Source organism: Anolis sagrei, chromosome 10, assembly GCF_037176765.1.
Source record: "Anolis sagrei isolate rAnoSag1 chromosome 10, rAnoSag1.mat, whole genome shotgun sequence".
NCBI classification, from domain to species: Eukaryota; Metazoa; Chordata; class Lepidosauria; order Squamata; family Dactyloidae; genus Anolis; species Anolis sagrei.
The window spans coordinates 24,950,667-24,978,661 of NC_090030.1; the positions used below are offsets into that span (position 1 = coordinate 24,950,667).

The 27,995-nt window shown below is 43.6% G+C and overlaps 1 protein-coding gene across 1 annotated transcript; it reads left to right on the forward strand.

Moving 5' to 3' along the window:
* Window positions 1–2,930: 2,930 nt before the first annotated feature.
* Window positions 2,931–27,055, forward strand: HTATSF1 (HIV-1 Tat specific factor 1). Its single transcript, XM_060756423.2, has 9 exons — window positions 2,931–3,228; window positions 10,806–11,013; window positions 14,184–14,231; window positions 16,973–17,127; window positions 17,377–17,540; window positions 19,525–19,624; window positions 19,720–19,809; window positions 22,308–22,445; window positions 24,275–27,055. The coding sequence occupies exons 1-9, from the start codon at window positions 3,022–3,024 to the stop codon at window positions 24,554–24,556; spliced, it is 1,392 nt and encodes a 463-aa protein (XP_060612406.2). The 5' UTR covers window positions 2,931–3,021; the 3' UTR covers window positions 24,557–27,055.
* The last annotated feature ends 940 nt before the right edge of the window (window positions 27,056–27,995 follow it).

Here is a 27,995-nt window from a genome sequence, read left to right on the forward strand (position 1 = left end):
TACTGCAACGCACTCTACGTGGGCTTGCCTTTGAAGACTGTTCGGAAACTTCAATTAATCCAGCAGGCGGCAGCCAGATTAGTCACTGGAGCGTCATACAGGGAGCACACCACCCCTTTGTTATGTCAGCTCCACTGGCTGCCAATCCAGTTCCAAGCACAATTCAAAGTGCTGGTCTTGACCTACAAAACCCTATACGGCTCCGACCCAGCGTACCTGTCCGAACGCATCTCCCTCTACGTCTCACCTCGAAGTTTAAGATCTTCTGGGGAGGCCCTGCTCTCGGCCCCACCTCTATCACAAGTGAGATTGGTGGGGACGAGGAGCAGGGCCTTCTCGGTGGTGGCCCCTCACCTGTGGAATTCACTCCCCGGGGAAATTAGGTCATCGACATCCCTCCTCTCTTTCAGAAGGAAATTAAAAACATGGTTGTGGGACCAGGCTTTCGGGCAATCTGGCGGTTAGATAAGGACAATGACGACCAGAATCGATAGTATGTGACAATGTGGAATGAATTTACGGACTCTGAGATGGCGAATGATGAGGCATTAGATTGTTTTTATTGATTTTGATTTATATACTGTCTTAATTGTTATAATTGCTGTTTACATGTTTTATCCATTGTTGTTTATGCTGGCATCGAATTGTGCCCTCGGGGGTTGAGAAGGGCGGGGTAGAAATGCGCAAAAGAAGAAGAAGAAGAGCTGGACTCATGGGAAGCGTGCTGTGAATCCTAATGATGGTGGATCTGGACCAAATGTGGCATACAAAACTATCATGGCCACCTTTAAATACTGGCGGAGTTTGGGGGCAGTGGGAGTTGTAGTTCACCCATACGAAAAGAGCGCCGTGAACTCCAATGATGGTGGATCTGGACTAAACGTGGAACACAGATTCATCATAGAATAGAATCCTAGCGTTGGAAGACACCTCAGTCCAACCCCCTGCCAAGAAGCAGGAATATCATGACCAACTTTAAATTCTGGTGGGGTTTAGGGAGCAATGAGAGGGGACAATGGGAGTTGTAGTTCACCCATATGAGAAAAGCGTAGTGAACTCCAATGATGTTGGATCTGGACTAAAGGTGGAACACAGATTCATCATGACCAACTTTAAATTCTGGTGGGGTTTGGGCAGCAATGAGAGTGGACAATGGGAGTTGTAGTTCACCCATATGAGAAGAGCGCTGTGAACTCCAATGATGGTGGATCTGGACTAAAGGTGCGACACAGATTCGTCATGACCAACTTTTAATTCTGGTGGGGTTTGGGGAGCAATGGCAGGGGACAATGGGAGTTGTAGTTCACTCATATGAGAAGAGCATAATGAACTCCGATGATGGTGCATCTGGACTAAAGGTTATTTATTTATTTGTCGTGTCAGAGCAACCAGTCCATTATATATTACATTTCTAACAGAACAAAGCAAACAGACAGAAAAATACACATCTTGTGAGTTTGATAGTTGGTTAAATGTCCTTTGCCCAGAATCTGGCCACTTGGAGTGCTTCCGGTGTTGCTGCAAGAAGGTCCTCCATGGTGCATGTGGCAGGGCTCAGGTTGCATTGCAGCAGGTGGTCAGTGGTTTGCTTTTTTCCACACTCGCATGCCGAGGATTCCACTTTGTGGCCCCATTTCTGAAGGTTGGCTCTGCATCTTGTGGTGCCAGAGCGCAGTCTGTTCAGAGCCTTCCAAGTCGCCCAGTCCTCTGTATGCCCAGGGGGGAGTCTCTCATTGGGTATCAGCCATTGGTTGAGGTGCTGGATTTGGGCCTGCCACTTTTGGACTCTCGCTTGCTGAGGTGTTCCAGCGAGTGTCTCTGTAGATCTTAGAAAACTATGTCTAGATTTAAGTCGTTGGCGTGCTGGCTGATACCCAAACAAGGGATGAGCTGGAGATGTCTCTGCCTTGGTCCTTTCACTATTGGCTGTCACTTCCCGGCGGATGTCAGGTGGTGCAATACCGGCTAAGCAGTGTAATTTCTCCAGTGGTGTAGGGCGCAGACACCCCATGATAATGCGGCATGTCTCATTAAGAGCCACATCCACTGTTTTAGCGTGGTGAGAAGTGTTCCACACTGGGCATGCATACTCAGCAGCAGAGTAGCACAGCGCAAGGGCAGATGTCTTCACTGTATCTGGTTATGATCCCCAGGTTGTGCCAGTCAGCTTTTGTATGATATTGTTTCTAGCACCCATTTTTTGCTTGATGTTCAGGCAGTGCTTCTTGTCAGTAAGAGCATGGTCCAGAGTGACTCCCAGGTATTTGGGTGTACTGCAATGCTCCAGTGGGATTCCTTCCCAGGTGATCTTCAGAGCTCAGGATGCTTCTCTGTTCTTGAGATGAAAGGCACATGCCTGTGTTTTAGATGGGTTGGGGATCAGCTGGTTTTCCCTGTAATAGGCAGTAAGAGCACCTAGAGCTTCCGAGAGCTTCTGTTCTACCAACTCAAAGCTCCCTGCTTGAGCAGTAATGGCACGATCATCAGTATAGATGAAACTCTCTATCCCTTCTGGCAGTGGCTGGTCATTTGTGTTGATGTTGAACATGGATGGGGCAAGCACACTCCCCTGAGGCAGGCCGTTTCATCTGCTTCTCTGGCAGATGGTGCATCTGGACTAAAGGTGTAACACAGATTCATCATGACCAACTTTAAATTCTGGTGGGGTTTGGGGAGCAATGACAGAGGATGATGGGAGTTGTAGTTCACCCATGTGGAAGAACCCCAATGATGGTGAGGGGGGAAAGGAAGGGGCCTGAGGCTGTTAGGAATGGTGGGAGTTGAAGTCCAAAACACCTGGAGGGCCTGAGTTTACCCATACTGGGTCTATCTGAAAGGACTTCCGGTCCTGCGCAGTGAGTGTGATGAAGGAAGGAAGGCAGGCGGGGAGGCGCTGGGAGAGGCGGAGTAGCGCATGCGCTGTACGGGAGGCGAAGCGCGCATGCGCAGTGGGAGGCGGCGGGCCTGCTACAGTGAGGCGCTGAGGCGTTTGCTTTCCCTTCAGGAAGAAGGAGGGACGCCATGAGCCAGGCCAACGAGGAGTTCCACCGGCAGCTGCGGCTCCAGGAGCTGTACGCCAAGAAGAAGAAGAAGAAGGAGCAGGAGGAGGAAGACGAGGACGACGACGAGGAGGACGACGACGAGAGCGAAGACCCCTTCACGTACACGGACCCCGCCGACGGCACCGAGTACGAGTGGGACCGACAGAAGAGGGCCTGGTTCCCCAAGGTGAGCCGAGGGGGCGGGGCCTCGGGACGGAGGGGCGGGGCCAGGCCGGGGATGGGGCGGGGCTTGGCGCGGCATCACGTGACGGGGCCAAAACAGGAAGCCAGCCTGCCTGGAACACTTGGCTATCTATCTATCTATTCTATGCTTTTTTATCTATCTATTCTATCTATTCTATTCTATCTAAGTATCTATCTATTCTTTTCTTTCTATTCTTTTCTATCTATTCTATTCTTTTCTATCTATTCTATTCTACCTATTCTATTCTTTCTATTCTATCTATTCTATTCTTTCTATTCTATCTATTCTATTCTTTTCTATCTATTCTATTCTATCTATTCTTTTCTATCTATTCTTTTCTATCTATCTATTCTATTCTTTTTTATCTATCTATTCTAACTATCTATTCTATCTATCTAACTATTCTATCGATCTATCTATTCTAGCTATCTATCTATTCTATCTATTCTATTCTTTTTATCTATCTATTCTATCTATCTATCTATCTATCTATCCTATTCTTTTTTATCTATCTATTCTATTCTATCTATCTATTCTATCTATTTATTCTATTTTATCTATTCTATTCTATCGATCTATTCTATTCTTTTTTATCTATCTATTCTATCTATTCTATCTATTCTATCTATCTATCTATCTATTCTATCTATCTATTCTATTCTTTTCTATCTACCTATTCTATCTATCTATCTATCCTATTCTTTTTTATCTATCTATTCTATCTATCTATTCTATCTATTCTTTTCTATCTATCTATTCTATTCTATCTATTCTTTCCTATCTATCTATCTATCTATTCTATCTATCTATTCTATTCTTTTCTATCTACCTATTCTATCTATTCTATCTATCTATTCTATCTATTCTATTCTATCTATCTATCAATTCTATCTATTCTATTCTATCAATTCTATCTATCTATTCTATTCTCTATAAATAAAAATGTCATGTTCATTTGTGGGATTAACAGAACTCAAAAACCACTGGGTGAATTGACACCAAATTTGGACACAAGACACCTAACAACCCAATGTATGTCCTTCATTCAAAATAAGTTGATTTTGTCATTTGGGAGTTGTAGTTGCTGGGATTTATAGCTCACCTACAATCAAAGAGCATTCTGAACCCCACCAATGATGGAATTGAACCAAACTTGGCACACAAAATGTATTCATTTATTTACTTTATTTGTGTTCTGGAATAGCTGTTCCAGGAGCTCCAATTTTATTTCTTTGAATTAAATGTTGGTTTGCAATCCCAGGCTTGGGATTTTGCAGCAGGGTGGCTTCCTGTTATAATTTGCATTCATAGGACAAGCCACCCGTCAATAACAGATTCCCTGGTCCCGCCCCTCTCTGGGTTTTTTTGGAGGGAAAGGGCCATTTTCCAGTTAGTCTCAAAAAGGAAGTCAATGCAGAGGATGTACACAAACGTCCTCCTGTGCAAAGCCTTCGTCTCTTAAGACTTCCCAGGGGAGAACAGTTTTAAGAGCCTCTACAGATTCCCAAAAGGTTCCAGGGAAACAGCTTTACAGCCCTGAGGACTTCCGAAGGGAATAACAGCTCTGCTCATCTCCAGTGATTACAGACCTGTTGGCACGTCTGCTAGGTTCTGAGACACAGTTCAGCCGGTAGTGGACTCAAGTCAGTCAGGTTTAGGTTCACAGCAGCCTGGGAGGAGCTAAAAGGGGGAATTTTCCTTTGAGCAAAGTTTTTGAAGATAGTGCCTGTTTCCTGTAAACAAGATTGCAAGACCTAATAGTCTGTTAAGAAAGCTTACAATTCCTGTTTGTTCATTAATAAAGAACTGTTATATTTAAGCTCAAGCCTTATAAAGACTGCTTAATAAGGGGAATTTTCCTAAAGGCTTCTTTTCGGGGGGCCTGGCTTCCCGCTGGATGCAAGCTCTCTTAAAAGCACCTCATTTCGGCTCCAGCGGCGACAGAACAATTGTATACCGCTCTTCTCAACCCTTAGGTTACTCAGAGCGGTTAACAACACAGTTTCAATATACATAGTACAATATCATTGGACATTTAAAGCAATAGTAAACAATTAATTAAACAACAAACATCAAACATCAATATAACAAATCCATCACGTCTCATAGATAGAATCAGATTCCAGTCTCATTATCCTTGTTCCATGTTCCAATATCGATTACACTGCCTAGTCGAATGCCTGTTCGAAAAGCCAGGTCTTCACTTTCCTCCGGAATGCCAACAGGGAGGGGGCCGATCTGATCTCTATAGGAAGGGTAGCTGAGGGGCCACCACTGAGAAGGCCCTGTGTCTCATCCCCACCAGGCGCGCTTGTGAAGGTGGCGGGATCGAGAGAAGGGCCTCCGTAGACAATCTTAATGTCCTAAACTCCCCTGACCAACAGAAAACACTAGAAGGGTTTGGTGGGCATTGATCTTGAATTTTGGAGTTGTAGTTCACCTACATCCAGAGAGCTTGGTGGACTCAAACAATGATGGATCTGGACCAAACTTATTATTATTATTATTATTATTATTATTATTAACTTTATATGTACCCCGCTAACATCTCCTGAAGGACTCGGTGCGGCTTACAAAGGCCAAGGCCCTCAATAAAACAACAGCATAACAAATACAACAATAAAACTCATAAAGCAAAACAATACACATTGAAGCAATAACAGTAAAACATTAAAACAATAACATCATGACACATTTAAAAACAAGGTGCCGGGCCAAATGCAATGAATAAAATTTAAAAGTGCTGGACATGACAGGTGAAATGTAAAGGATTTTAGAGGTAGGTGCGATGTGCAGACAATCTTAAATCTCTAATAAAGTGCGTTTGGGACATGATGCTGGGAGTTTCCTATTCTGGAAAGGCACACTGGAACAGCCAGGTCTTCAAGCTCTTCCTAAAGGCTGCCAGCATTGGGGCTTGTCTGATGTCCTTGGGGAGAGAGTTCCAGAGTTGGGGGGCTACCACAGAGAAGGCCCTGTCCCTCGTTCCCACCAAACGCGAGTATAGTTTAGGCTGAAAGAGTTCCCCTCGGCTTATACTCGAGTCAAGGTTATTTATTATTTTACTTTCTTATTAGTATCATTTTATTACATGAATTATTTTAATATATTAATTATTATTATAATATCTACATTATTTTACACTATTATTTTATTACATTTATTATTTTACTCTTTATTATTATTACATTTATTATTTTACTTTTACTGTTACTGCATTTATAATTTTACTCTATAATTACTGTTATTGCATTTCCATTATTTTACTCTATTATTATTATTATTATTATTATCCTGATATGACCCAACAAATGAGGTATATATGCTGGATTTCATTATTATTATTATTATTATTATTATTATTATTATTGGAGCCCCCAGTGGCGCAGTGGGTTAAAGCCCTGTGCCGGCAGGACTGAAGATTGACAGGTCACAGGTTCGAATCCGGGGAGAGGCGGATGAGCTCCCTCTATCAGCTCCAACTCCCCATGCAAGGGCATGAGAGAAGCCTCCCACAAGGATGATAAAACATTGAAAAACATCCGGGCGTCCCCTGGGCAACGTCCTTGCAGACAGCCAATTCTCTCACACCAGAAGTGACTTGCAGTTTCTCAGGTCGCTCCTGACACGACAAAAAAATATATATTATTTTACTCTCTTTATTATTATTGGAAGGATACACAAGCACATTTACACTGAAGATTAGAATAATGATTTAATCAAAGCTGGACAGTCTTATCTTAACTTACAGTTTTATGTAAATATTCAAAAACATTTCAACTACTGATGCCTCAATTAATGTATTTTTATTGATATCTATTTTTATTTTGAAATTTACCAGTAACTGCTGCATTTCCCACCCTCGGCTTATACTCGAGTCAATAAGTTTTCCCAGTTTTTTGTGGTAAAATTAGGTGCCTCGGCTTATATTCAGGTTGGCTTATACTTGAGGATATACGGTACTTTATTTTTAATAATGCAAACTGCATTCAATAAAAACAGGAGCAAAATATTAAAAATTATTATTATTATTATTTATATCCCGCTTTTTGATTTAGATCCATCAAGCCTTTGTAGTACAAACAAACACATGTACTTTGAGTTATATGTATTATTTAATATTATTAATATTATACTAGCTGCCATGCGTTGCTGTGGCCCAGTCTGGTGATCTGGAAAATAAAGTAATGAGAAAGTGTTGGTTTCTAATATATGTAATTTCTTTATGCTTGTGGGTAAACAGTATTTCTTGTTGTTTCTTTGTCAGTGTGGATGTGGAGAGTGTCTGGTTTGCCTACTCTGGAACATGCAACATATCATAGTCCTTCTTTAAGGTTCTCTTTCAAATCTATGATACTATATCTCTGTGTGTTTGTGAGAATCATATCTATCTATATTTATGACTGGATGGCTCTTTGTCAGGAGGGCTCTGATTACATTTTCTTGCCCTGGTGAAGAGAGTTGGACTGGATGGCCTTAAGTATTTTCTGTTGGTCATGGGGGTTCTGTGTGGGAAATTTGCCCCATTTCTGTCGTTTGTGGGTTTCAGAATGCTCTTTAATTGTAGTGAACTATAAATCCCAGTAACTACAAATCCCAAATGTCAAGGTCTATTTCCTCCAAACTCCATCTGTGTTCATATTTGGACATATGGAATATTTGTGTCAAGTTTGGTCCAGATCCATCATTGTTTGAGTCCACAGTGCTCTCTGGATGTAGGTGAACTACATCTCCCAAACTCAAGGTCAATGCCCACCAAACCCTTGGGTGTGTTCTGTTGGTCATGGAAGTCCTGTATGCAATGTTTGGTTCAACTCCATCACTGGTGGAGTTCAGAATGCTCTTTGATTGTAGGTGAACTATAAATCCCAGCAACTACAACTCCCAAATGTCAAGGTCTATTTCCCTTAAACTGCATCTGTGTTCATATTTGGGCATATGGAATATTGGTGCCAAGGTTGGTCCAGATCCATCATTGTTTGAGTCCACAGTGCTCTCTGGATATGGGTGAACTACAATTCCCAAACTCAAGGTCAGTGTCCACCAAACCCCTTCCAGTTTTTTCTGTTGGTCATGGGAGCCCTGTGTGCTAAGTTTGGCCCAATTGCATCATTGGTGGAGTTCAGAATGCTCTTTGATTGTAGGTAAACTATAAATCCCAGCAATGACAATTCCCAAATGACAAAATCAATTATTTTGAGTGGAGGACATACATTGGGTTGTTAGGTGTCTTGTGTCCAAATTTGGTGTCAATTCCCCCAGTGGTTTTTGAGTTCTGATGGTATCACAAACGAACATTACATTTTTATTTATATAGATGTACATGTATCATATCAGTAGTGACAAGTCTGATTGAACCATTTGAGCAAGAAGGTGTTCTCCTCGTCATTATCCTTATTAACCCCCTTTCTCTCCGGCAGTGGCTTGTCTCCATAATCTGAGCCACCCAAAGACATTTCTGCCTGAAACTGGAATCCAGATCCGGTGCCAACATTGTAGCCGCATAACTGAGCTCTCAGAAGCAGGTCACACTGTTCGGCGGCTGAATCATTTATAAACACATTGCTCTGGGAAACATAGAGGCTTCTTTCAGCCAGGCGCTGGGTGAAGTTTCACAATGTGTGATATACGTCGGGGCAAACTCCAAAGAATCTTGAGAGAGATAGCATTACAGGAGAAACGTCGGGGACAAATGCGTCCCACGCAGAATTGAGGATGACTTTATCTCCTAGGCATGCACAGCAGCTGCAGTTTACAAGTTGGCTAATTCTAAATCTAATATATCGAATATATCCTTACCCTGCTGCCCTTTTCTGCTGTGATGAGAATTCTCCCACTGTACAGCATTAAACATGGAACATGATCTGCATTGGGTTATTGTGAATATTCGGGGCTGTGTGGACATGTTCCATTCTCTCCTGATGTTTCGCCTGCATCTATGGCAGGCATCTGTTGAGATCTTCAAAATTCAGCAGCAGATCAGTTGCACAACTTCAGCGCTTTCCAGTAGCTTCTTCCTGCACAGTATTTTCAGTCAACTGCTCCCACAGCCTGCAGTCAGTCTGGAACCTTCTACAGACACTTGAGCACATGCCCGGCCATTGTCAGTTTTACCATTGTCTTTCCCCCAGTCTAGATGATATTACAAACTTACCACAGCATACAGTTATATCTTGTCTTAGCAGACAGTTTCTTTTAATTACATATAGCCTTCGACGAACAACATTACAGCACAAGGAGAAATATACACTGTACACGACTTCCTTATATACAATTCATTTGCACATAGCACTCTCTGATTGGTTCCCAACTCATTGACTCAACTCAAACCCAGGATTACATCATTCACAATCACCTGGACTAGGCCAGAACACATTCCCCAAATGATTCCCTATATACAGTTAACGCATGACTCAGCATTTCCAATAGAAGCCCATTAGCAGTGCGTGACTCAGCTATATTACATTACAATACATTGTAAAACCTGACAGCATCATTAGAAGTTGTGAGGTCTGTTGGAAACTAGGAAAATGGGGTTATATATCTGTGGAATGTCCAGGTATATAACCCCATTTTCCTAGTTTCCATCAGACCTCAGAACCGCTGAGGATGCCAGCCATAAATGCAGGCAAAACGTCAGTAAGGAATGCTTCTGGAGCATGGCCAGACAGCCCGGAAAACTCACAACAACCCAGTGATTCCGGCCATGAAAGCCTTAGGACAGCGTTTCTCAACCTGTGGGTTGGGACCCCTGGAGGGGTCGCGAGGGGGCGTCAGAGGGGTCACCAAAGACCATCAGAAAACACAGTATTTTCTGTTGGTCAAGGGGGTTCCGTGTGTCAAGTTTGGCCCAATTCTATCATTGGTGGAGCTCAGAAAACTCTTTGATTGTATGTGAACTATAAATCCCAGTAATTACAAATCCCAAAGATCAAGGTCTATTTTCCCCAAACTCCACCAGTGTTCACATTTGGGCATATGGAGTATTCGTGCCAAGTTTGGTCCAGATCCATCATTGTTTGAGTCCACAGTGCTCTCTGGATGTAGGTGAACTATAACTCCAAAACTCAAGGTCAATGCCCACCAAACCCTGCCAGTATTTTCTCTTGTTCATGAGAGTTATGTGTGCCAAATTTGGTTCAATTCCGTCATTGGTGGATTTCAGGATGCTCTTTAATTGTAGCTGAACTATAAATCCCAGAAACTACAACTCCCAAATGACAAATGACTCCCCCCAACCCCACCAGTATTCAGATTTGGGTGTATTGGGTATCTGTGCCCAGATTGATCATATATTTACATTACGATTCATAACAATAGCAAAATTACAGTTATGAAGTAGCAACGAAAGTAATGTTATGGTTGGAGGTCACCACCACATGAGGAACTGTGTTAAGGGGTCACGGCATTAGAAAGGTTGAGAATCACTGCCTTAGGACAATACAATGATCTGTGTTGTTTGCACCAGAGACCAGAGTTTGCATTAATTTGCTTCCAGCAGCAACTGAGGCTCCATCTTTGATTCTGCCTCTGGACTCATCTTCTGCGTTCATTCTCAGGTCACCGAAGACTTCCTGGCGAACTACCATGCCAACTATGGCTTCCCCAGTGAGACGTCACAGGAGTCGTCTGGCTCGGCTGCAAAGGCTGGCTCTAAACCGACTCATGGTCCAAAGGCAGCGGCGGGTGTCCGGCGGCCGACGGAGCCTAAAGCTTCACAGCTGACGGATCAGAAACAAAAAGGAGAGAAGAGAAAACCTGATGCAGGCAAGAGCGCTAGTTGTGCATTGCTTAGAAATACTGTATTTCATCGCGTAATAGTCACCACCATGTGATAGTTGCACTCCCAGTTTTTGGGTGACAAAATTGGTTGTTTTTTTTTGGGTTTTTTGCCATGTCAGGAGTGACTTGAGAAACTGCAAGTCACTTCTGGTGTGAGAGAATTGGCCATCTGCAAGGATGTTGCCCAGGGGGCACCTGGATGATTTGATGTTTTTATCATCCTTCTCTCATGTCCCCGCATGGGGAGCTGGAGCTGATAGAGGGAGCTCATCCGCCTCTCCCTGGATTCGAACCTGTGACCTGTCGGTCTTCAGTCGTGCCAGCACAGGGGTTTAACCCACTGCACAACTGGGGGCTCCTTTGGCAAAATTGGTAATGTCTGTGTTCCTCGCATAATAGTCGCAGAAACATTTCAGCCTGATTCTCTCTTCCTTTTTTCTCCAAAGGCAAGATGGTGTAAAAACTATTAAATGGAAGTCTCTGGAGCTCCACTCTTCCCTGCTTCCTCCGAGGCCTTAATAATAATAATAATAATAATAATAATAATAATAATAATAATAATTTTATTTATACCCCACTTCCATCTCCCCAAGGGACCCGATGTGGCTTACATGAGGCTGAGCCCACAATACATCAATAATAAAAACAATCACAACAAGTAATACAAAGCAATAAAAATAAAACTCATAACAGAAAAAAAGCAATAAACATTAACACAACGACGTTTTAAAACCTATGAATGGGCCAAATGTAATAATTAAAATTTTAAAATAATGCTGAGCATGAACAGATTAAATATGATAGGATAGAGTTTTCAGAGAGGGATGGGCGTGCAGACACTCCTAGATCAATAATAAAGCACATTTAGAGACATATTGTTGAGAGTTTCCTTATTCTGGGAATGCACACTGGAACAACCATGTTTTCAGACTCCTCCTAAAGACTGCCAGAGTTGGGGCATGCTTGATGTCCTTGGGGAGTGAGTTCCAGAGTTGAGGGGCCACCACCGAGAAGGCCCTCTCCCTTGTATCCACCCTGGACCACCCTGGCCAGATCCACCTTCACGAGGTACGGTCGCAGTTGGCGCACGAGTCTTAATTGTGCAAAGGCCCTCCCGGCCACTGCCGACACCTGAGCCTCGAGCGTAAGCGATGAGTCCAGGAGGACACCCAGACTGCGGACCTGTGACTTCAGGGGGTGTGCAACCAGGCACTTGTCCAACACCCGAGGGGCTTCCTTGGAGTTAGGTGGAAAAGAGTAGTAGAGTTGCATGTCATCTGCATAGAGATGGCACCCAACTCCAAAACTCCGGATGACCTCTCCCAGCAGTTTCATGTAGATGTTGACAAGCATGGGAGACAAAATGGAACCTTGCGGGACCCCACAGGTTAAAAGCCAGGGGTCTGAGCAGGTGTCTCCCAGCTTCACCATTTGGGAATGACCCTCCAGGAAGGACCGGAGCCACAACAAGGCCGTGCTTCCAAGGCCCACCCGGAGAGTCGTCCCAGAAGGATACCATGATCGATGGTATCGAAAGCTGCTGAGATGTGCAAGAGAACCAACAGGGTCACACTCGCCCTGTCCAGCTCCCTGTGGAAGTCATCCACCAAGGCGACCAAAGCCGTCTTAGTGCCGTGACCAGGCCTGAAGCCAGACTGTGACTGGAGACGGGTGTTTTTAAAGTCTCTTCCTCAGTCCCCTTTCTCCTCTTAGCTGGCTTGAGGGCAGGGGGGAGGGGAGGGGAGCAGCAGGATTTCCTCCTTCTCCTCCTGAGGTGGCAGGCAGTGTAGTAAGCAACAGCCAGGAGACAGGAGTTTTTAAAGCCTCTTCCTCAGTCCCCTTTCTCCCCTTAGCTGGCTTGGGGGGGGGGGGGGGGGGAGAACCAGTAGGATTTCCTCATTTTCCTGAGGTGGCAGGCAGATGTAGTAAACAACAGCCAGGAGACAGGTGTTTGTAAAGTCTCTTCCTCAGTCCCCTTCCTCCTTTTAGCTGGCTACGGGTGGTGGGGAGAGAAGCAGCAGGATTTCCTCCTTCTCCTCCTGAAGTGGCAGGCAGATGTAGTAAGCAACAGCCAGGAGACAAGTGATTTTAACGTCTCTTCCTCAGTCCCCTTTCTCCTCTTAGCTGGCTTGAGGGCTGGGGGGGGGGGGGGGGAGAGAGAAGCAGCAGGATTTCCTCCTTCTCCTCCTGAGGTGGCAGGCAGATGTAGTAAGCAACAACCAGGAGACGGGTGTTTTTAAAGTCTCTTCCTCAGTCCCCTTTCTCCTCTTAGCTGGCTTGAGGGCTTGAGGGCTTGGCGGGGGGGGGGGGGGGGGGGGGGGGGAAGGCAGCAGGATTTCTTCCTTCTCCTCCTGAGGTGGCAGGCAGATGTAGTCATGAACTCCACTTCGTAGCCCCATTTCTTAAGTTTGTCTCTACATCTTATGGTGCCAGAGTGCAGTCTGTTCAATGTCTTAGAAAGCTATTTCTTGATTTAAGGCCTTGGCTTGCTGGTTGGTATGGGTGGACTGGAGATGTCAATGGAGATGTCCTTTCATTGCTGGCTGCTACTTCCCTGCGGATATCAGGTGGTGCAGTACTGACTAAAGAGTATAATTTCCCTAGTGGTGTAGGGCGCAGACATTCTGTGATAATGCGGCATGTCTCATTAAGAGCCACATCCATGTTTTAGCATGGTGAAATCTATTCCACACTGGGCATGCTTATTCAGCAGCAGAGTAGCAAAGCGCAAGGGCAGATGTCTTCTCTGGTCTGGTTGTGATCCCCAGGTTGTGCCAGTCAGCTTTTGTATGATAGTATTTCTAGCACCCACTTTTTGCTTGATAGTCAAACAATGCTTGTAAGTTAGAGTACGGCCCAGAGTGACTCCCAAGTATTTGGGTGTGCTGCAATGCTCCAGTGGGATTCCTTCCCAAATCCCAGATTTGATTATGTATGGACTTGATTAAAAATGTTCTCTTTAGGGATCCTTTTTTAAATCTCTAGAAATTCCTAAAGAGGTTAAAAATAGCAATTTCCATATTCTTGTACTCATTCTTTTCCACAGTATGAATGTTAAATCATCAAATTACACTTAATAATTTATGTTTTTTAAACAAAAGAGCTGTTATTTTTGTTTGTCCTTGTGACGTTGATCCTCCTAATCTTCCCTTTAGGCTGGTTTCATGTGGAAGAACAGAAGAACACTAATGTATATGTAACAGGTAAGGAGCAGCATTTCTTTACAAATTCATAAAATAGTGTTGTGGGATGTGATCTGCATATGGTTAGAAAGATATGGTTGAAAGATGATGCTGTCAAGGTGATGCATGTCATATGCCAGCAAATATGGAAAACACAAGTATGGCCATCAGACTAGAAAAAAATCAACTTATATCCCCATACCAAAAAAGGGAAATGCAAAAGACTGCTCAAACTTCCATACAGTGGCCCTTATTTCTCATCATGCCAGTAAGGTAATGCTCAAGATCCTGCAAGGAAGACTCCAGCAATACATGGAGCGAGAGTTGCCAGATGTTCAAGCTGGGTTTAGAAAAGGCAGAGGAACCAGAGACCAGATTGCCAATATCTGGATGCTGGAAAATGGAGAAAGGCAGGGAGTTTCAGAAAAACATCTCTTTCTGTTTTATTGACTATTCTAAAGCCTTTGACTGTGTGGATCATAATAAATTGTGGCAAGTTCTTGGTGGGATGGGCATACCAAGCCACCTTGTCTCTCTCCTGAGGAATCTGTACAAGGACCAAGTAGCAACAGTCAGACCTGACCATGGAACAACAGACTGGTTCAAGATTGGGAAAGGCATGTGGCAGGGTTGTATCCTCTCACCCAACCTACTCAATTTGTATGCAGAACACATTATGTGATGTGCGGGGCTTGAGGAATGCAAGGCTGGGTTGAAAATTGCTGGAAGAAACATTAACAACCTTAGATATGCAGATGATACCACTTTGATGGTTGAAAGTGAGGAGGAGCTGAGGAGCCTTCTAACCAACCATTTGTAGGGGTCGCAGTGGCCTGTGAAAGTGGCAGTCAATCAGAACGCTGCCACATACACCGCCCGCCACATACAAACACTGACTTTTATTATATAGGTAGATATATGGTAATTGAAAATATAGAGCAGAATCTGCTGCAGGATGTTCTCCTGCAAATACAAAGTTTTTGCAGTTTAATAAACTTTTCCCATGTTTTTATGATAGAGCCAATTAGGAAATGACATTGATAACCTAGGGACAAAAATTGTGTAGCAACCCTCATTCATACTTAGAAGACTTTTGTATTTTGACACTTAGGGAAATGTGGGACTTTGTGCACTAACCCCATGGATCCATATGAAACATTATAAATTTCAACTCCCAGTTTTCTGGTGTGTGTGTGTGTGTATCTTTTTAACCAAAATAATGGATGTGATGGGAATGGACAAATTTACTCTGCTTATACAATTGCCAGGCCCTGGCAAATGTAAAGCAGATTGACAGCCGTTTAATGGATTTTTGTGAACATAACAAACTTTAAGTAATGATGGAACTTTTGGGGGTTAATGTGGCATGATGTGAGTTGTAGTTCACCCACAACCTTATGCATTTTGCACAATTAAACAACTGACTTTTTCAAATAACCTGGGCAACGCCGGTTACCCAAGCTAGTATGTAAAAAAATATAAAATGGATACATACTGTATATACTCGAGTATAAGCCTAGTTTTTCAGCCCCTTTTTTAGGCTGAAAAAGCTCCCCTCGGCTTTTACTCGAGTCAAGGTTATTTATTCTTTTACTCTGTTATTAATATTATTTTATTACATTTATTATTTTACTCTATTATTTTTAATTTTTTGCTCTATTATTCTATTTATTATTTTGCTCTATTATTATTACATTGACAGTATTTTACCCTATTATCATTATTACATTTATTATTTTAATCTATTTATTATTATTATTAGATTTACAGTATTTTACCCTATTATTACTACATTTATTATTTTACTCTATAATTACTGTTTTTATTGCATTTTCATTATTTTACTCTATTATTTTTATTATATTTACTAGCTTGGGGACCCGGCGATGCCCGGGTTTTTTGAGAAAGGAATTGTGTATCAAGGTTGGTCTTTATCCGTTATTTATATGGCTCACAGTGGTCTCAGGAAGTTAGTGAAGGTACTGCGGGTCCCATCATCTGTGGTCCATCCTCCACACTGCACCAGGATGGAGAGTGGGTCATGGGGGCTCTGTGTGCCAAGTTTGGTCTTGATCAGTCATTGGATGAGGGTCACAGCGGTCTCAGAATGTGAGTGATGGTACTGCAAGTCCCATCATCCATGGTCCACCCTCCTCCAAACTGCAGTAGGATGTAGAGTGGGTCTTGCGGGCTCTGTGTACCAAGTTTGGTCTGTATTGGTAATTTTCTGACACAGCCTTAGGCCTTTTCCTCTCCTCTGTCACCTCAGAATCTAGGAGTTTTGAAGCTGGCCAATCAGAGACCATATGCAAATAGTACCACGGTTGCAGCCAATCAGAACGCTACCACATACACCTCCCTCCCATCCTTCCTCCGCATAAAAACACTTTTATTATATACATAGATAGATTGTTTTAATAATAAGTACATTTACATTGAAGTAGGTTAGCATAATGGTTTAATAAGAGTTGGACAGTCTTATCTTAAATTACAGTTTTATGTAAATATTCAGAAACATTTAGCCTATTGATGCCTCAATTAATGTAAGTTTTTGGTATCTATTTTTATTTTGAAATTGATCCATAGTGGATGCATTTCCCACTCTCGGCTTATACTTGAGTCAATACATTTTTCCAGTTTTTTGTGATAAAATTAGTGCCTCGGCTTATATTCGGGTCGGCTTATACTCAAATATATACGGTAGTTAGTTCTGTGGCACTGATGGGTGTCCCTATTGCATTTGTGTGTATTTATTTCCCTAGGTTTGCCGCCAGACATTACAAAAGATGAGTTTGTAGAGGTCATGTCCAAATGCGGCATCATTATGCGCGATCCACAAACAGAGGAGCCCAAGATCAAACTGTACAAAGACAGAGAAGGGAATCTTAAAGGAGATGGACTCTGTTGCTATTTAAAGGTCAGTTTCATGCTTTGGTTCTTAATTTCTTCATTTGTTTGTTTACCAATACGCAAGTCTTTTTAAAAAAAATATTGCTGCTTGACGTTTGTTTTTATCCTGTCCGGCCACAGGTTTCTTCTATGTTATTAATTAATTAATTAATTAATTAATTATTATTATTATTATGTAAGGGATCCTTTTTAATAAGTGTACTATCTGTTAAATTTTGTAACCATAGCTCTCTCCTCCACCCTCCTTCTTTGTTAGAGAGAATCTGTTGAACTTGCCTTAAAGCTGTTGGATGAGAATGAAATCAGAGGCTACAAACTTCATGTGGAAGTTGCCCAGTTCCAGCTCAAAGGGGAGTACGACGCCAGCAAGAAGAAAAAAAAGTGCAAAGACTACAAGAAGAAGATGTCTCTGCAGCAAAAGTGGGTATTTGTTTCTGGAATCCATGTTTTTATTTTCCTCCTCCTCCTCCTCCTTATTGGATACATAACAATATTACTTACTTATTGCATACATAACAATATTACTTACTTAGGCGATCCCTCGTTGGACGAGTAGGATAGTTTTCCATGATCAATATTCTTGTGGATCTGTAGGTGACTGTGGAGCCCTATGCTTGGCCTGCATTTTCTCCCGCAGTGAGGGCATTGGTTTCCAGGTGGAAGGCGGTTTCGGTCCGGGTTGGCTTGACGTGCCTCCCTCCTGGCACGTTTTTATCTTTCACCCTCCATTCGTGTCTCTTCAAATTCTGCAGCACTGCTGGTCACAGCTGACCTCCAGCTGGAGCGCTCAAGGACCAGGGCTTCCTAGTTCTCAGTGTCTATGCCAGAGATTTTAAGGTTGGCTTTGAGTCCATCTTTAAGTCTCTTTTCCTGCCCTCCAACATTCTGTTTTCCATTCTTTAGTTCGGAGTAGAGCAACTGCTTTGGGAGACGGTGGTCAGGCATCCGGACAACATGGCTGGTCCAGCGGAGTTGATGGCGGAGGACCATCGCTTCAATGCTGGTGGTCTTTGCTTCTTCCATCACGCTGATGCTTGTCCGCCTGTCTTCCCAAGAGATTTGCAAGATTTTCCGGAGGCAACGCTGATGGAATCGTTCCAGGAGTTGCATGTGACGTTTATAGACAGACCACGTCTCACAGGTGTATAGCAGGGTTGGGAGGACAATAGCTTTATAAACAAGCACCTTGGTATCCCTACGGATGTCCCGGTCCTCAAACACTCTCTGCTTCATTCGGAAAAATGCTGCACTCACAGAGATCAGGCGGTGTTGTATTTCGGTGTCGATGTTGACTTTGGTGGAGAGGTGGCTGCCAAGGTAGCGGAAATGGTCAACGTTTTCTAATGTTACACCATTAAGCTGTATCTCTGGCATTAGAGAGGGATTGGCTGGTGTCTGCTGGAACAGCACTTTTGTTTTCTTGATGTTCAATGACAGGCCGAGCTTCTCGTATGCTTCTGCAAAGGTGTTTAGAGTGGCTTGTAGATCTTCCGAATGCACACAGACGACGTTGTCATCAGCATACTGGAGTTCTATAACAGATGTTGTTGTGACCTTGGTTTTGGCTTTCAGTCTGCTGAGGTTAAACAGCTTGCCATCTGTCTGATAGATGATTTCCACTCCTGTGAGAAGTTTCCCATCAACAAGGTGAAGTATCTTAGCAATGAAGATGGAGAGTAAAGTTGGAGCAATAACACATCCCTGTTTGACACCTGATTCCACCTTAAATGGGTCACTTTGGGAGCCATTGCTGTCCAAGTCTTGAACAATATTAGTACACAGCAGATCACTATGCTGGCTTTTGTATTCGGTCACATGTCGGACACTTCCAAAGTGTCTTGGACTATGTGATGTTTTGGTGAATAATACATGCAGATCCACGTAGGTTGGAGCTGACAGATGGTCATTTGTCAGCACCAATTGTTTTTAAGTGCAGGCCAAGGTCTTTAGGTACTGCACCCAGTGTGCCGATAACTGGGACCACCTTGACTGGCTTGTGCCAGAGTCTTTGCAGTTTCGTCTTTAAATCATCATCATCATTTCATAATAAATAAATCATTATTTATGACCGCATCTCCGTTTATGAACCCACGCGCTCCTTTCGTTCATCCAGAGAGGCCCTGCTCGCGATCCCACCTGCGTCGCAGGCGCGTTTGGTGGGGACGAGGGACAGGGCCTTTTCTGTGGTAGCCGCCCAACTTTGGAACACCCTATTAAATTAAAACCTATTCATGGCTACAACTGCGGCACCCTCTGATGTGATCTTAAAAACAAACTGTCAGCCATTCCTGACCTTGCAATCGGAAAAGTACGGAATGTGTGTTTATTTCCAGCAAATACTTTTAGAAACCAAAGAGCTGAGCTCCTTTGTCAACAACCTCTTGCTGCTGCTTCCTTTTACTAGGCTCCTGGATTGGAGGCCCGAGAAGAAAGAGGGGAGTGTCCGGATGCGGCACGAGCGGGTTATCATAATCCGGAACATGTTCCACCCTAAGGATTTCGAGGTAGGTAAAAAACACCTCCAAAACCCCAAAAACATTTATCATGTATTGCTTAGAAATTCAGAGAAGCAGAATATTAACAGCCTGTCTTTTTGCAGGAGGATCCCTTAGTCCTAAACGAGATCCGAGAAGACCTTCGGTCAGAATGCGAGAAATTTGGACAAGTGAAGAAAGTCATAATATTCGATGTAAGGATTTGTTGCCAAAGATGGATCTGATCGCAAGTGGCTAAGTACCTTTTGACCAAAAACTGACAACAGCGACAGCATCGTCTGTAGAATGAAACAGTTCTTCTTCTGTACTCGAGGCAGGGCATGATGGGCAAGCATAGAGATGCAGAGTTGTTTGTTCTTCTCCACAGTCGCACAAAGTGGAGGATTCATCTGGGTCATGCCATTTTGCCAGGTTGTCTTTTGTAAAATCGTGGTCCTGGGTAATATGGTAGACTTAATGCGGCATTTTCCTATGTTGGACCATGTCATAGGCTGCAGTAAGGTCCACAAAAACTGTTTCCATAATGCAGCCTTTCTCATATCCTTCCTCAATGTATTTAGTCAGATTAAGAATTTGGGCTGTACAGTTTTCCCTGGTCTGAAACTTGCTTATTGTACAACAACAACAACTTTATTCTATCCCGCCTCCGTCTCCCCCAAGGGACTCAGGGCAGCTCGCATGGGGACTAAGCCCAATATTAACAAGGTTACAAAGAACATACCATATATTCTGGTGTTGTTGTTGATCATTCGTTCAGTCGTCTCCAACTCTTCTTGACCTCATGGACCAGCCCATGCCAGAACTCCCTGTCGGCCGTCACGACCCCCAGGTCCTTCAGGGTCAGTCCAGTCACTTCAAGGATGCCATTCATCCATCTTGCCTTTGGTCGGCCCCTCTTCCTTTTGCCTTCCACTTTCCCCAGCATCATTCTCTTCTCTAGGCTTTGCTGTCTCCTCATGATGTGGCCAAAGTACTTCAACTTTGTCTCTAGTATCCTTCCCTCCAATGAGCAGTCGGGCTTTATTTCCTGGAGGATGGTGTATATTCTGGTGTATAAGACTATTTTTTTAAAAAATAAATTTTATTGAAAGTACATATATAATAACATAAAATCAAGGAAAGTGGGGGAATATTTTGAAGAAGATATTAAAGATATTAAAGTAGGAAATAAGAAGAGAGAGGAAAAAAGGGGGGGAAAACCCTACTTTTTAACCCAAGAAAATCTTCTCAGAAGTCAGGGGTCGTCTTATACGCGGGATCGTCTTATACACGGGAGTCACCTTATAGAGCAGGTGCTGAAACTTCCAATCGGATTGGAGAATCTGTGGTTGCCGCATATGGTAGGGGAAGCTCAAAAATGGCTGTGGCCACGTCCCTGCTGTATGCAGCGACTGTATGAAAGCATTAAGGGCGACGCTGTACAAGTACGGTAGAAGAAAATCCATTCATCAGGATTCGTGGACTTAATGCGGTCCCGATGGTGAGGTGAAGGGATGCCTAAGCGGGAAGGTGTAAGTGAAGGGCGGAGCAAGCTGCAGGCATCCGGGGTGCCCGGGGAATGGAAAAAAGAGGTAGAGTGGCTCTGGGCCCAGAAAAACACACCTCTTTTACCTGTCTGGCCTGCCCTTGTATCCTATTCCGGTACCTTCTCCTCTGCCTCTTAGATCTCGCTCCTGAAGACTGCAGTGAAGTGGTGCAGGTGTGCATGTGCGAGATCTGAGAGGCAGAGAAGGAGGGACAGTAGTAGGAAAATTACCATATTGACATCAAATTGGATGCTTTTAAAAATTTTATTTGGTGTGCGTTGGAAGAGGGGTAGTCTTATACGGCAAATATACCCCAAACTCTATATTTTACCTGGAATAGTTGGGGGTCATCTTATACGGCCAGTCTTATACACCGGAATATGCGATAATTAAAAACGTATACAGTGAAATATATTCAAACAGTAAAACCAATAAAATATAAAACATAATAAAACATAAACCAAACAACCAGTAGCTGAGAAAAGTGGCCAACAATGTGATGTGGTGGCAAAAAATGGGATTTTGGCCTGCATCAATAGGAGTCTAGTGTCTAGGTCCAGGGAAGTCATGCTCCCCATGCTCTATTCTGCCTTGGTCAGACCACACCTGGAATATTGTGTCCAATTCTGGGCATCACAATTCAAGAGAGATATTGACAAGCTGGAATCTGTCTAGAGGAGGGCGACTAAAATGATCAAGGGTCTGGAGAACAAGCCCTATGAGGAGCGGCTTTAGGAGCTGGGCATGTTTAGCCTGAAGAAGAGAAGGCTGAGAGGAGATATGATAGCTATGTATAAAGATGTGAGAGGAAGCCACAGGGAGGAGGGAGCAAGCTTGTTTTCTACTGCCCTGGAGACTAGGACGCAGTGGAACAATGGCTTCAAAGTACAAGAACGGAGATTCCATCTGAACATGAGGAAGAACTTCCTGACTGTAAGAGCCATTCAGCAGTGGAACTCTCTGCTCTGGAGTGTGGTGGAGGCTCCTTCTTTGGAAGCTTTTAAACAGAGGTTGGATGGTGTTTTGAATGCAATATTCCTGCTTCTTGGCAAGAGGTTGGACTGGATGGCCCATGAGGTCTCTTCCAACTCTAGGATTCTATGATTCTATGTATGCAAACCCAAAGAGGAGTGCAATTGCTGATGGTTTCTTCTCTGTTCTGACAGAGACATCCAGATGGAGTGGCTTCGGTGTCCTTCAAAGAGGCCGAGGAAGGCGATGTCTGCAAGCAGGCACTTGACGGGCGGTGGTTCGGTGGGCGCCAGCTCAGTGCGGAAACGTGGGATGGCGTCACCGATTACCAGGTACGCCCGTCTCTCCATTTTCTTCTTGTGGCTTCTTGTTTGGTTATTGTGGGGATAAAAAGTGGCGTAGTCTGAAAGCTGGCCTTCAGTTTGATCCGGTGTCACTGTTCTTGCACTTTTAAGCCGTGGTAAAGCTTTCCCTTTGACATTAAGTCTAGTCTCCTGAGTACTCTTTGTTACACTCTCAGCGTTTACAGGTTATTCATGAAGCACTTGCGGCTTTTTGCCGCTGCAAAGAGAAATTTGGACACCTGTTCTGTTATCCTTTTGTCAAGATCAGACAATAAATAGGTACAGTACCAACTTAGGGATCTTCCTTGCCACTTGGTTAGTAGAGGGGATATTAACCTTAGTCTATCATCCTTGTAAATTGAGCAAATAAAAAGTATATGTATTACAGTTTCAATTTTACCCTCCCTGCAAGGGCAAACTCTGTGTTCGTATTCAGTCCCTTTGCATCTACCCTCTAGTATGGCTGATTTAAGGTTATTAAATGTGGCCCAACTGAAAGCAAGGTGAAATTTGGGATATTTAAATTTTCTAAATATTTGGTACCTCCCAAAGAGTTAAATGTTAGGCCTAAACTCAATGGAGAGCATGTGGAGCACACCAGAGTCATTGAGGCCTGCCTGTCTATATCAATGATTCGTTCCACTAAGATGTGTGTTGTCTTTTTATGCTCAAAACCACTAAATATGTTTTCTGAGAGGCCTATCTGCATACGTTTCTGGTTTTATTTATCGTGTCAGGGGCAGACCAAACAGTTACATTGCATTTTTTTTAACAGACGGACAAAACAAAACGTTTGCAAGCTTGGTAGTTGATTAAATGTCCTTTGACCAGTAGCTGGCCACTTGGAGTGCCTCTGGTGTTGCCACAAGGAGGTCCTCCATTGTGCATGTGGCAGGGCTCAGGTTGCATTGCAGCAGGTAGTCTGTAGTTTGCTCTTCTCCACCCTCACATGTCGTGGATTCCACTGAGAATACTGACTGGGTTGTTGTAGGTTTTTTCTGGCTATATGGCCATGTTCTAGAGGCATTTTCTCCTGACGTTTCGCCTGCATCTATGGCAAGCATCCTCAGAGGTTGTGAGGTCTGTTGGAACTAGAAAAATGGATTTATATATCTGTGGAAGGACCAGGGTGGGACAAAGGACTCTTGTCTGCTGGAGCTAGGTGTGAATGTTTCAACTGACCACCTTGATTAGCATTTGATGGCTTGGCAGTGCCTGGAGAAGCAATCAGGCACATCTAATCACCTCTCAACAAAGATTGCTGTTGATACTGATATATCTTCTTACCTGGAACTCCTCCAGCTCCTCCACGAGGACCTGGGCGGACTCTCTTTCCTTTATCCTTCCCTCCCTCTCCCTTTCCTTTCTTCTCTTCTCACCTTCCTTCTCTTTTTCCTTCTTCCATCCTCCCCTTCCACCTTCCCTTCCTTTTTGTCTTTCCTTCCTTCTCTTTCATTTATCCTGCTCTTCTTCTTTTCCTTCCTTCTGTTTTTTCTTCCTCCTTCCCTTCCATCCTTCCTTCCTTCCCTTTTGTGTTTCCTTCCTTCCCTCTTTACCCTCTCCTTTCCTCTCTCCCTCTTTCTCCTTCCATCCTTCCTTTCCTCCTTTTTGTCTGTCCTTCCTTCCCTCTTTTCTTCCACTTTCCCTTCCTCCTCCTGATGGAGACTGCTAGCATGCTGCTCCCAAGTTAGAAAGTTTGCCCATGCCTGCCTTAGACTATAGTTGACGTAGTCTAAGGTTGTACTACTTTAAGAAAAGAGCTCTCTTTCCCTCCTCTTCAGTGAAACATTGACATGACTATTTGTATACGAATGCAGGTTGAGGAGACCGCAAGAGAACGAGAAGAGCGGCTGAAAGGCTGGGAAACGTTTATCGGCAATCCTGCTACAGAAATGCCCAAAACCGCATCTGAGGCGGATTCTTCAGCAACCGGGAAGCAACTTCCGGAAGGAGTCCATCCGTCGAAAGATAATGGCGCCTCCGAAGGTGAGGCGAAAGATGAACCGGTGGAGAAAGAAGACGCCAATGAAGACGTCACGGCATCCACAGACAGCAGTGCCGCTGGCAGTGAGGAGGAGGAGGAGGAGGCAGAGACTTAATGTTGCAAACTCCTTTGCAAAAGCATGTCTTTAGGGTAACCTTTAGGAATTCTGTTATCCTGTGCTTTGGAGCAGCTACAGGCAGCATCAACACGGATATATATATATATATATATATATATATATATGCCCATTTTTGTCCTCAGCGTGGTTTTGGGATATTATTCCCAAACCCGTATTTAATATTGATCATTCATATATATATATATATATATATATATATATATATATATATATATATAGGCTGCTATTTCAAGCTCTGTGTGTATGTGTCCTAAGTTGCCAAGAGCCCTGCTGAACCGGCCAGCCATCGTAAGTCGTCACTGTTCAGAATCCATCAGTGCAAGTGAAGTACAAACCTGCAGCTCCATCGACTGCTCACTTTAGAGAGAGAGAGAGACAAATGCTTTTTTGGGGAGTTTTTTTTTTGCTCATTTGTTTTAATCCTCCTGTCCTATCCTGCTTGTATGGCATACATCCGTTATTCTGACTGTACAAGGATTGGGGGGGTATTCCTAATAATAAATCTTTTACACTAAGAGGATGCCGAAGATACAGTGCTGAGTATCATACATATCCAGGGGAGAATTCTGCCTCTGGCTCTCCTCTAAGTCTCCCCTCACAACTGTGTTTTCCTGCCCCAAATCTCCCATAGAAAGTATTGGAGTAGGAGCTGGCTATGTTCCTGCATCCAGACACAAAACAAAGTGTCTGCCTGTATCCATGTCATCAATCCATGCCTGGCTATGTTCCAGTGTGTCTGCCCGTATCCAATTATGTGATTTAGAGGAGTCTGCAGATGATGTCATCCGTCTGTGCTTGGCTATGTTCCTGTATTCAGGCGCAATCTAATGTGTCTGCCCGTATCCAGTTATGTGATTTAGAGGAGTCCGCAGATGATGTCATCCATCTGTGCCTGGCTATGTTTCTGTATCCAGGCGCAAACCAATGTGTCTGCCTGTATCCAATTATGTCATTTAGAGGAGTCTGCAGATGATGTAATCGATCTGTGCCTGGCTATGTTCCTGTATCCAGGCGCAAACCAATGTGTCTGCCCGTATCCAACTATGTGATTTAGAGGAGTCTGCAGATGATGTCATCCATCTGTGCCTGGCTGTGTTCCTGTATCCAGGCACAAACCAATGTGTCTGCCCGTATCCAATTATATGATTTAGAGGAGTCCACAGATGATGTCATTCATTTGTGCCTGGCTATGTTCCTGTATCTAGGCGCAAACCAATGTGTCTGCCCCTATTCAGTTATGTGATTTAGAGGAGTCTGCAGATGATGTCATCCATCTGTGCCTGGCTATGTTCCTGTATCCAGGCGCAAACCAATGTGTCTGCCCGTATCCAATTATGTGATTTAGAGGAGTGTGCAGATGATGTCATCCGTCTGTGCCTGGCTATGTTCCTGTATCCAGGCACAAACCAATATGTCTGCCCGTATCCAATTATGTGATTTAAAGGAGTCTGCAGATGATGTCATCCATCTGTGCCTGGCTGTGTTCCTGTATCCAGGCGCAAACCAATGTGTCTGCCCATATCCAATTCTGTGATTTAGAGGAGTCCGCAGATGATGTCATCCATCTGTGCCTGACTGTGTTCCTGTATCCAGGCGCAAACCAATGTGTCTGCCCGTATCCAATTATGTGATTTAGAGGAGTCCGCAGATGATGTCATCCATCTGTGCCTGGCTGTGTTCCTGTATCCAGGCGCAAACCAATGTGTCTGCCTGTATCCAATTATATGATTTAGAGGAGTTCGCAGATGATGTCATCCATCTGTGCCTGACTGTGTTCCTGTATCCAGGCGCAAACCAATGTGTCTGCCCGTATCCATTTATGTGATTTAGAGGAGTCCGCAGACGATGTAATCAGTTCCCACCTGTCTATGAGGACATAGGCAAATACTTCGATCTCCACCAACCTTAGGATAGAGGAGGCCATTGGTGCTCCACAGTAATGACTCCTGGCTGGATTTTGGATCTTGCAGAGAAAATGGAAGGTAATCACATAATAAAGGACATATGAACCTACAAGGTGAAATAATGCCAGTGTTTGACACCGAGACATAGTCAGTCTGAATGTGCTTGTCCACTGAATGGGGAAATACAGCAATGTCACACCGCAATTAAGCAAAATCAGCGAGGTGTTCTCAAGACACCAACTGAATCGCAAAAGTCCCATGTCTTTCCCCTCCCTATTCCCATTTATGATGATGATGAGAGGCTTGGTAGGGAATGGAAAAAAATGTAAATAAGATTAACCAATCTTTGTTTTTAAATTGGTTTCTATACATTTATTTGGGGAAAACATGCAGAGAGCTTGTGTGGAGAAGTGTGAATCCCTTCTCTATTTTTTGCCCTGCTGATATTTCTTGTGTTCACATGTAATTAGGTTTCAAGCGTTCGTTAGGAATGAACTCTGTGTGGGATATGTTCTTTTATACTTGGATTGACTACAAGAGAGACTATGAATAAAATTGTTTTGAAATCCAATCTCAACAGGTATTTTATTTGTTGTGTCAGGGCAACCAGCCAATTGTATTACATTTCTAACAGAACAAAACAAACAAGCAAACAGAAAAAACACAAAATTTGCAAGTTTGGTAGTTGATTAGATGTCCTTTGTCCAGTATCTGGCCACTTGGAGTGCTTCTGGTGTTGCTGTAAGAAGGTCCTCCATTGTGCATGTGGCAGGGCTCAGGGTGCATTGCAGCAGGTGGTCAGTGGTTTGCTCCTCTCCACACTCGCATGTCGTGGATTCCACTTTGTGGCCCCATTTCTTGAGGTTGGCTCTGCATCTCATGGTGCCAGAGCGCAGTCTGTTCAGCGCCTTCCAAGTCGTCCAGTCCTCTGTGTGCCCAGGGGGGAGTCTCTCATTTGGTATCAGCCATTGGTTGAGGTTCTTGGTTTGAGCCTGCCACTTTTGGACTCTCGCTTGCTGAGGTGTTCCAGCGAGTGTCCCTGTAGATCTTAGAAAACTATTTCTAGATTCAACAGGTACTGAATTCTTTTAAAGGTGGTTTCCAAATTCTCCTGAATTCATTTTCCATTACCTTTAATCATTTATTTCAACTTGGCTTTATCATAGTAGAAGATGAAACTGTGATTTATCTCAGAACTTGGGGAAACTTTTGTCTCTTTTTGCACTACAACTCCCAGAACTTCCTAACCAAAATGGTGACATGGATTAGAAGAGATATATGAAGGGCATTCATTAAAGATTTCCCCTGACCCACTTCCTGTGGATTGAGAGCAATGAAACTTGGTCCAGTTCTGAATCCTCTCCATCGGGAAAAAAGGATGACCCAAACAATTACCATCCAGTCAGCCTCACGTCGATACCAAGCAAGATTCTGGAAAAGATTGTTAAGGAAGTGGTCTGCAAACACTTAGAAACAAATGCGGTCATCGCTAATAGTCAACACGGATTTAT